Raw genomic sequence first — 9,844 nt, 5'->3', positions numbered from 1 at the left:
CACAGGGCTCTGGACTCTTCTAGTCCCTGTGGACACTGACACAGCCCAGTCACAGGGCTCTAGACTCTTCTAGTCCCTGTGGACACACTGATACAGCCCAGACACAGGGCTCTAGACTCTTCCAGTCCCTGTGGACACTGACAGCTCAGACACAGGGCTCTAGACTCTTCCAGTCCCTGTGGACACACTGACACAGCCCAGTCACAGGGCTCTAGACTCTTCTAGTCCCTGTGGACACACTGACACGGCCCAGTCGCACGGCTCTAGACTCTTCTAGTCCCTGTGGATGTTGTAAATATATACACTTTAGCACAAGACACGAAAAAGAGACTCTTAAGACTACATTTTATAAAGCATAGGCAAGAAATAACAGACCCAAATCTTAAAACAGAACCAATTTTTAAAACATTTTTATTTTTCTCATTTTTTTCCGGTTTTTATTTTGTTAAATTAAATAACTTATCAAAGGCGTCTCCCCAGACTGCGAGGTGTTCGGTTTTGTGTTTTTGTTTTGCAGTTTGAAAAAAAAAAGTCAGGGATTAAAAAAAACATCTTAGAAAAGTAGGGAGAAAAAAGACATTTCAAAAAATCCGGGGATCCTGTGATTGCACCCCACTCCCAGCTGCCCCCTGACCTCCTGACCCTTGACCCCTGCCCTCACAGGCCACCAAGACATGGCAATAAACCTGTAAATTCGAGGCGCATCCAACCAGCACGAAGCCTGCAGGGTCTCCCGTCCCCCCTTCAGTCTCTGTCCGCAGTGCGTGGCCCCCTCTTTCTCCAGCGCCCCCCCGTGCACCCCCAAAACGCTGCCCCCCCCCACCTGCGCTGCGCCCACAGACACGCCAGCGCAGATACTCCCACACTACGGGTCAAGGGTCCCGCACGGTCACCCCACTTCGAGAGAGACCCCGCACGGTCACCCCACTTCGAGAGAGAGCGAGAGGGGGGGTCTCCCCCCCCAGGCAGGAGGCTCGGCGGGGGTCAGGAGGGTTGGGGGCGCAGAGAGAGGATGGGGGGGAGTGGGGTTCTGTCCACACTGCTCATGGCCCGTTTCCCCGAGGGAGGGGGGGAGCATGACCCCCAGGGGCCGGGGGGGGGCGCCCCTAGAGGCGCCTGAGCGCCCGCTTCTTATCGGTCTTCTTCTTGCCCGCCGCACCCCCTCCTCCTCCTCCGCCGCCGCCGCTGGAGCCCGGCCCCGGGTTCGAGGCCGCCGCCCCGCCCGCCGCCGCCGCCCGCTTGCTGGCGGGGTCCCCCGCGTGCTTCTTGGGCTGGGGGCCCTCGCCGGAGTCCGGCCCCGCGCCCATGGCGTGGATCTCGGTCATGAGCCGCGCGCGGGAGGCGTACTCGCTGTAGTCCTCCAGCAGGAGGCGCCCCGCCTCCTCGTTCAGGGCCGACTCGGGGTTCGGGTGGATGAGCAGGCACTTGATCGTCTGCGAGAGAGGGGGGACAGGGGGTTAGCACACTGCCGACGGGGAGGCTCTGGAGGCGAGAGGAGCCGCAGGGCACCACAGCCCCAGTTCCCAGTGCAGCCCAGCGCCAGAGACTCAGCACGAGCTGAAGCAGCTCTGTTCCACTGTGAACAAGCAGGCGTGTGAATCAGCTCTTTCAGCCCAGCAGGAAGACGGCTCTCCTCTTCCAGACGCTCCTACCCACAAACACGACTGACTTGTCAGCGCTGCCACAGATCACACTGTGGGACAGACCTGCTGCACAAGCTGGACGATTCACTCTGCATCACAGCACATCAGGCAGCACGAGGACTAGTGAGCAGGAAGGGCCGCATCGCGTCAGTTCTCACAAGCTCTGGGCCACAGGGCCTCTTACAGCCCTCTCGCAACGCTCACGGCTTTGTGCTCAGTTCCAGATTCGTCTTTGTGGAATTTATATTGAATATTAAACAGCAGTCTTCAAAATAATTGAGGAATACTGATGATATCAAGCAGTATATTTAAAAATGAAACAGTATCTATAATCCCCCTCTATAAATTGGCTATATTACTCTCTGCTCTCCTCCCCACTGAGAGCTGGTGTGTGGGGAGCGTTCTGGCGCACTATGGCTGCCGTCGCATCATCCAGGTGGGGCTGCACACTGGTGGTGGTGGAGGGGATCCCCATTACCTGTAAAGAGTTCTGAGTGGAGTGTCCAGAAAAGCGCTATATAAGTGTAAGCAATTATTATTATTATTATTATCTAGAATAGTATTAAAATATGGTCTCGGCACGCGCGGGCGTGCCTCTCCGCTTCCTCAGGACAGCGCGTGAGCACAAGAGCGCCGCTCGGAACCTTCCCCGGGCCCTCCCGGACCTCACCAGCAGCACGTGTCTCAGCCCCAGCTCGGCCCGCCAGTCCCTCTTCAGCACGTTGACGCAGATCTCGCCCTTGTGCCCCACGTTGGGGTGGAAGATCTTGGTCAGGAAGTAGCCCTTGGGCGGCGCCGCAGGGAAGTCCTTCCCCAGGACCAGGCGCATGTGGAACAGGCCGCCCGCGAACGGGGTTCCCTCTGGGGGCAGAGAGGGGTCAGGGGTCAGCACAAGCGCCGCCTGCAGGGGGGCGGTCCAGCCCGCCTGCTCACTGGACACGGGTCAGTGCGCCAGGGGCTGGGGACACTGGTCAGTCTGGGTCAGTGGTCAGTGTGCCAGGGGCTGGGGACACTGGTCAGTCTGGGTCAGTGCACCAGGGGCTGGGGACACTGGTCAGTCTGGGTCAGTGGTCAGTGCGCCAGGGGCTGGGGACACTGGTCAGTCTGGGTCAGTGGTCAGTGTGCCAGGGGCTGGGGTCAGTGGTCAGTCTGGGTCAGTGGTCAGTGTGCCAGGGGCTGGGGACACTGGTCAGTCTGGGTTAGTGCGCCTGGAGCTGGGGCTGGGGACACTGGTCAGTCTGGGTCAGTGGTCAGTGTGCCAGGGGCTGGGGACACTGGTCAGTCTGGGTCAGTGTGCAAGGGGCTGGGGACACTGGTCAGTCTGGGTCAGTGGTCAGTGCATCAGGGGCTGGGGACACTGGTCAGTCTGGGTCAGTGTGCCTGGAGCTGGGGCTGGGGTCAGTGGTCAGTGTGCCAGGGGCTGGGGTCAGTGTGCCAGGGGCTGGGGTCAGTGGTCAGTGGTCAGTGTACCTGGCCCCTCGATGGCAGTGTGCAGCTCCGTGATGTCCTCCTCGCTGGGGTAGATCTTGATGCCCTCTGGCGGGTCAGCAGCCAGCGCGCTGACCTCCTTGTAAACCAGCCGCAGGACCTGGGGGGGCAGGTTCTCCACATTGGAGTTCTGGACAAGAGAGAGGGGATCACGTCACACACCGCTGGCCACAGCCACGCCTGACCGGACACCGCTGGCCACAGCCACGCCTGACCGGACACCGCTGGCCACAGCCACGCCTGACCGGACACCGCTGGCCACGCCTGACCGGACACCGCTGGCCACGCCTGACCGGACACCGCTGGCCACAGCCACTGCTGGCCGCTCAGGCTGGAGGAGCTGTGTCTCTTCAGTCTTGAACACTACAAGAGGACCTGATACAAGTACCCAGCAGGGGGAGCCTGGCCAGGACCCGCGGGAGACTCCTGGGACAGCTCAGCCGTCCTTCGGATGAGACAGAGGTCCTGACTCTCTGTGGTCATTAACAATCCCAGTGTCCTGGCCAAATTTCCCCCTGGTCTTTACCCATCATGGCCTCCTGATAACCCCCCTCTCTGAACTGGCCTCATCACTCTGCTCTCCTCCCCACTGAGAGCTGGTGTGTGGGAGCGGACTGGAGATCGTGCAGGTGGGGTACACCCTGCTGGTGGTGGAGGGGAGCTCTGAGTGGAGTGTCCAGAACAGGGCTACATCAGTGTAATTATTATTATCATTAAACTCCTCGAGGGCGGGAGCAGAGTCTTCCGAGTGACACGAGTGGAAGCTGTGCGGAAAAGCGTTTAAAACCGAGAGCACGAGGTGCTTCTGTACCCCGAGGGTGGTGGGAGGAGGGAACAAGCTAACCAGGATTCGCTGGTTTCCTTCCGGCAACAGCGGGATGAGAAACCGGGATCAATCACCTACTAGCGACCGGCCGGGCCGGGCCGGGCCGCTGCGAGGCGGAAGCCCAGCGCGACACATGCCGCGATCTACGGCAGCGGTGTGCGCCTGCTCCAGTCCCGGGCCGCAGCCGAGCGGAACCGGACCAGGAGGGCAGAGACCCCGGGGAGACGCGCGGAACCGGGCCCGGGACCCGCAGGCGGCGCACAGTCGCCTGATCACCGTGCCTTCTCGCAGAAGGGTACTTTTTACTCCAGCAACAGCTCGCTGGAGGGAGGCGAGCGGTACCGCCGGGCCGCGGGTCCGGACCCGGCGGCTCCGTGGACTTTCTAGCCAGCGGTAAGGGCTCCGGGGCCGAACCTTGTGCCGAACAGCGTGTTTTTACTGACCGAGGCGATTTAAAGAGGGAGAGAGGCGCAGCGCTCACTCACCATGTCTGGGTCCGGTCCGGTACCGCTGGGGTCGGGGCGCTTCTGGAGAGCGAGAGGAGAGGGGAGGGGGGCAGAGAGAGATCTCGGCCAGGACAGCTCTTTTTAAAGTTCAGCCCCCTCGGCGAGAGAGGGACAGGATCTCCGGTGAGAAAAAAAAATGATAATAAAAAAAATTCTAAATATATTTCCAGGTTTGTTTTATAATTTCACCTCCCGCTCGTCAACAAGGACCCGCGGCCCACCTTATTTAAGCGCCTCCTCGACTCCGGGCCCCGATTCCGACGCTCCTGCTGCAAATATATTTATAAAATTATTTATTATATTTTTAATACCCTCCCTGGACGGATGCTGCGCCGAATTCTCTTTCCGACGGGCGGACGCACAGGAACACAAATACAAAAAAAACAGAAAAAATCCCGCCCGCCCAGCCAATCGAAAAACGAGGAGCGCCTGACGTCACTTCCACCCACAACGCTCTGAGCCAATCGCCCGCCGGAGGCCGCTCCCCGTCATGCCACCCGGCAACCGTCTCGACCAATGCCAGTCGAGCGAGTGGAAAATGCTTTACTCTGATTGGTCCGTTTGAATAATTAGTGCCTACCCCTCTTTCTCCGGGGAGGGGGGCGACACCGCCCACTGGGCAAACGGCGTACTTGATTGACGGCAAAGAAAGCAAATCAAGATGGGGAGCGTCGGGAGTGACATTAGTTTGATCCAATAAGAGAAGAATTAGGTACGCCGTACGCCATGATTGGCTCGGCGTCTGTTTGAGTGCCGGGACGTAAGGGGCGGAAGTTTGCTAAGTGACGTCATTCCTGTTAGGGCGCTGCTGGTCTTCAGTCATGGCTGTTATGCTTTACGGTTTTAGGAGCTAAATGTGTTCATTTATGGTTGTTTTTTTGTGAGGAAATGTTCATTTTTGCAACATAGTTTGTCTCTGCTAAAGCCGAGGCACGGAGGAGGGTATTAAAATGGACGTAAGTCCGCACCTGGGCGGCAGACGTCTGCTCATAAACCTACGATGAATATTAAAACGTGGTTGCTGTCAAAATGTCCACCTTCTTAGTTTTTTATAATTGCTGCTTGGAAGCCCGAGGATTCGTGAAAACCTACTTTTTATTATAGAAAATGCACCACTATTTGATTTAGCTGCGCCTATCGGTGGTGGTGGTGGAGGGGATCCCCATTACCTGTAAAGCGCTTTGAGTGGAGTGTCCAGAAAAGCGCTATATAAGTGTAAGAATTATTATTATTATTATTATTATTATTATTATCGCGGGTCTCCAGAGCTCTGAGCAGTTTTAGTTCAGTTCCGGACAAACGTGACCGGTTTGCTATTTTCTTATATATATGGTTTCTGTCATCTGACCGCCATAAAGCTTGGTAACATTTGAAGACATGGAGTTAACGATAAGTAGTTTAATTGAATGTTAGGTGGTTTATTCAGATTTTGTTCATCTGTAATGTCCCCGGTCAGATCTGGGCGACCGTAGGAAATGACTGGGTGAGACGATAATAAAGATGCAGAATTCACACACACGGGGCTGTGCGTTTTATCTTAGAACCTGATTGAATTTGTGATGTTTGCCAAGCAAATGGTCACTCGAACATACTTTCTTATACTCTGTCTTTGTAGATGAAATCGTTTGGTCGGTTTTGATCCGGAAACACAGCAGGTGTGATTATGTGGCACCACTGCAACATTTAAAATGGTTTCCAAACGAGTATCTTGGCTAAACTTTAACACACCAGTCTGTGATAAGCACTCTACCGTGTATTTCTCTGGTCTATACTGTAGTCAGAATAACACGTTAATTGGGCTCATTTTATCTCAAAAACGAGTGGTCTAACTTCAGGTAAATGAGATCTCTGTACCATAATGACTAGGAATGAAGTTCGTTAAAAGGTGTAACAACATTAGGTGGTAGAATACGGTTCAGAATTGCTTTATGAACAATTATAACAGGCTGCCCAATTTTGGGCGTTAACATCATAAATAGGAATCTGTGTTTTACACAGCCCGAGGGTAGTAGTGATCCCAGTTCAGGGTCCGGTGTCCCCAGTCCCCTACTGAGTATCGGGGATCCCCGCCTTCCCCAGCCCCTGCTGTGAACCCCGGAGCCCAGCAGTGCCCAGAACTGAGCCCCGGAGCCCAGCTGTGTCCAGAACTGAGCCCCAGAGCCCAGCAGTTCCCAGAACTCTCTCAGAGCCCAGCAGTACACAGAACTGAGCCCCAGAGCCCAGCAGTGCCCAGAACTGGGCCCCTGAGCCCAGCTGTGTCCAGAACTGAGCCCCTGAGCCCAGCAGTGCCCAGAACTGAGCCCCAGATCCCAGCAGTGCCCAGAACTCTCTCAGAGCCCAGCAGTGCCCGGAACTGAGCCCCAGAGCCCAGCTGTGCCCAAAATTCTCTCAGAGCCCAGCTGTGCCCAGAACTGAGCCCCAGAGCCCAGCAGTGCCCGGAACTGAGCCCTGGAGTCCAGCAGTGCCCAGAACTGAGCCCCGGAGCCCAGCTGTGCCCAGAACTGAGCCTCAGAGCCCAACTGTGTCCAGAACTCTCTCAATGCCCAGCAGTGCCCAGAACTGAGCCCCTGAGCCCAGCTGTGTCCAGAACTCTCTCGGTGCCCAGCAGTGCCCAGAACTGAGCCCCTGAACCCAGCTGTGTCCAGAACTCTCTCAGAGCCCAGCAGTGCCCAGAACTGAGCCCCAGAGCCCAGCAGTGCCCAGAACTCTCTCAGAGCCCAGCTGTGCCAAGAACTGAGCCCCAGAGCCCAGTTGTGTCCAGAACTGAGCCCTGGAGCCCAGCTGTGCCCAGAACTGAGCCCCAGATCCCAGCAGTGCCCAGAACTCTCTCAGTGCCCAGCAGTGCCCAGAACTCTCTCAGAGCCCAGCTGTGCCCAGAACTGAGCCCCGGAGCCCAGTTGTGTCCAGAACTGAGCCCTGGAGCCCAGCTGTGCCCAGAACTGAGCCCCAGAGCCCAGCAGTGTTCAGAACTGAGCCCCAGATCCCAGCAGTGCCCAGAACTCTCTCAGAGCCCAGCAGTGCCCGGAACTGAGCCCCGGAGCCCGGCAGTGTTCAGAACTGAGCCCCAGAGCCCAGTTGTGCCCAGAACTGAGCCCCAGAGCCCAGCAGTGTTCAGAACTGAGCCCCAGAGCCCAGCTGTGCCCAGAACTGAGCCCCAGAGCCCAGCAGTGCCCAGAACTGAGCCCCAGATCCCAGCTGTGTCCAGAACTCTCTCAGAGCCCAGCAGTACCCAGAACTGAGCCTCAGAGCCCAGCAGTGCCCAAAACTGAGCCCCTGAGCCCAGCTGTGTCCAGAACTGAGCCCCTGAGCCCAGCTGTGCCCAGAACTGAGCACCTGAGCCCAGCAGTGTTCAGAACTGAGCCCCAGAGCCCAGCAGTACCCAGAACTGAGCCCTGGAGCCCAGCTGTGCCCAGAACTGAGCCCCTGAGCCCAGCAGTGCCCAAAACTCTCTCAGAGCCCAGCAGTGCCCAGAACTGAGCCCCGGAGCCCAGCAGTGCCCAGAACTGAGCCCCAGAGCCCAGCAGTGCCCAAAACTCTCTCAGAGCCCAGTTGTGCCCAGAACTGAGCCCCAGAGCCCAGCAGTGCCCAGAACTGAGCCCCAGAGCCCAGTTGTGCCCAGAACTGAGCCCCAGAGCCCAGCAGTGCCCAGAACGGAGCCCCTGAGCCCAGCTGTGTCCAGAACTGAGCCCCGGAGCCCAGCTGTGTCCAGAACTGAGCCCCTGAGCCCAGCTGTGTCCAGAACTCTCTCAGTGCCCAGCAGTACCCAGAACTGAGCCTCAGAGCCCAGCTGTGCCCAGAACTGAGCCCCAGAGCCCAGCAGTGCCCAAAACTGAGCCCCAGAGCCCAGCAGTGCCCAAAACTGAGCCCCTGAGTCCAGCTGTGTCCAGAACTGAGCCCCGGAGCCCAGTTGTGTCCAGAACTGAGCCCCAGAGCCCAGCAGTGCCCAGAACTGAGCCTCAGAGCCCAGCTGTGCCCAGAACTGAGCCCCAGAGCCCAGCTGTGCCCAGAACTGAGCCCCAGAGCCTAGCAGTGCCCAGAACTGAGCTCCGGAGCCCAGCTGTGTCCAGAACTGAGCTCCGGAGCCCAGCTGTGCCCAGAACTGAGCCCCTGAGCCCAGCTGTGTCCAGAACTCTCTCAGTGCCCAGCAGTACCCAGAACTGAGCCTCAGAGCCCAGCTGTGCCCAGAACCGAGCCCCTGAGCCCAGCTGTGTCCAGAACTGAGCCCCGGAGCCCAGCTGTGCCCAGAACTGAGCCCCGGAGCCCAGCTGTGTCCAGAACTGAGTCCTAGAGCCCAGTGCTCTCCTCCAGTTTCCCTGCGATGCCGGCTGCGCTCGGGGGAGTGGTATCCTGTTACAGCAGGACTGGGGTGTGTGGAGCAGGGTAGGGGTCCGCTGTCCCCTTGCTGCTTTCTTTGCGCAATGAGTGGCGGGGGTGTGGAACGCACTGCCCAGCGCTGTCGTCGAAGCTCTTTCACTGGTATCCTCTGGGAAGCAGCAGGATGGGAGTCCTGGGAGTGTGGGAAAATGCAGTATCCCCCCCCCCCGTCTGCGGCCTGGCGGCACCTTTCCCTATAATCTGCCGGCGAGGGCGAAGCCGAGTTCAACTCAGGATTCAGCGCCTCGACACTCGGAGGGGTCGTGTCAGCCCGGCGCCACTAGACGGCGCTGTTTCCCCGCGCACGCCGTGTCCGCAAGCCCAGCTCGGAAGGACTGGATCGGACCGGGTCCCCTTCTGAGACACAGACTGTGTGGGAGAGACAGGAGAGACACAGGCTGTGTGAGAGAGACAGACTGTGTGAGAGAGACAGGAGAGACACAGACTGTGTGAGATAGACAGACTGTGTGAGAGAGACAGGAGAGACACAGGCTGTGTGAGAGAGACAGGCTGTGTGAGAGAGACAGGAGAGACAGGCTGTGTGAGAGAGACAGACTGTGTGAGAGAGACAGGAGAGACACAGGCTGTGTGAGAGAGACAGACCGTGTGGGAGAGACAGGAGAGACAGGCTGTGTGAGAGAGACAGGAGAGACAGGCTGTGTGGGAGAGACAGGAGAGACACAGACTGTGTGAGAGAGACAGGCTGTGTGAGAGAGACAGACTGTGTGGGAGAGACAGGAGAGACAGGCTGTGTGGGAGAGACAGGAGAGACACAGGCTGTGTGAGAGAGACAGGAGAGACACAGACTGTGTGAGAGAGACAGACTGTGTGGGAGAGACAGGAGAGACACAGGCTGTGTGAGAGAGACAGGAGAGACAGGCTGTGTGGGAGAGACACAGACTGTGTGAGAGACACAGACTGTGTGAGAGAGACAGGAGAGACAGGCTGTGTGAGAGAGACAGGAGAGACACAGACTGTGTGAGAGAGACAGGAGAGACAGGCTGTGT

General features: G+C 57.9%; 1 protein-coding gene across 2 annotated transcripts; it reads right to left on the bottom strand.

Moving 5' to 3' along the window:
* Positions 1-394: 394 nt before the first annotated feature.
* Positions 395-4,830, bottom strand: ube2s (ubiquitin-conjugating enzyme E2S). Of its 2 annotated transcripts, XM_088619359.1 has the most exons (5): positions 4,685-4,830; positions 4,443-4,581; positions 3,114-3,261; positions 2,314-2,504; positions 395-1,433 (listed from the first exon to the last, which is right to left on the bottom strand). In XM_088619359.1, the coding sequence occupies exons 2-5, from the start codon at positions 4,443-4,445 to the stop codon at positions 1,107-1,109; spliced, it is 669 nt and encodes a 222-aa protein (XP_088475485.1). In that variant the 5' UTR covers positions 4,446-4,581; positions 4,685-4,830; the 3' UTR covers positions 395-1,106. The 2 variants fall into 2 exon arrangements, with proteins under 2 accessions (XP_088475485.1, XP_088475484.1); XM_088619358.1 differs by having other exon boundaries at positions 4,443-4,830.
* Between the last annotated feature and the right edge of the window lie 5,014 nt (positions 4,831-9,844).

The sequence above is a fragment of the Lepisosteus platostomus genome, chromosome 25 (assembly GCF_059453375.1).
Source record: "Lepisosteus platostomus isolate fLepPlt1 chromosome 25, fLepPlt1.hap1, whole genome shotgun sequence".
NCBI classification, from domain to species: domain Eukaryota; kingdom Metazoa; phylum Chordata; class Actinopteri; order Semionotiformes; family Lepisosteidae; genus Lepisosteus; species Lepisosteus platostomus.
Note: the sequence above shows the minus strand (reverse complement) of the source record. Positions and strands in the feature narration are given on the sequence as shown.

Excerpts from the sequence above, each read along its gene's own strand:
- ube2s (XM_088619358.1), bottom strand. Across the intron at positions 2,505-3,113 it reads CACTGCCATCGAGGGGCCAG|AGGGAACCCCGTTCGCGGGC; the intron begins GTACACTGACCA and ends CTCTGCCCCCAG. Across the intron at positions 1,434-2,313 it reads GGCTGAGACACGTGCTGCTG|ACGATCAAGTGCCTGCTCAT; the intron begins GTGAGGTCCGGG and ends CCTCTCTCGCAG.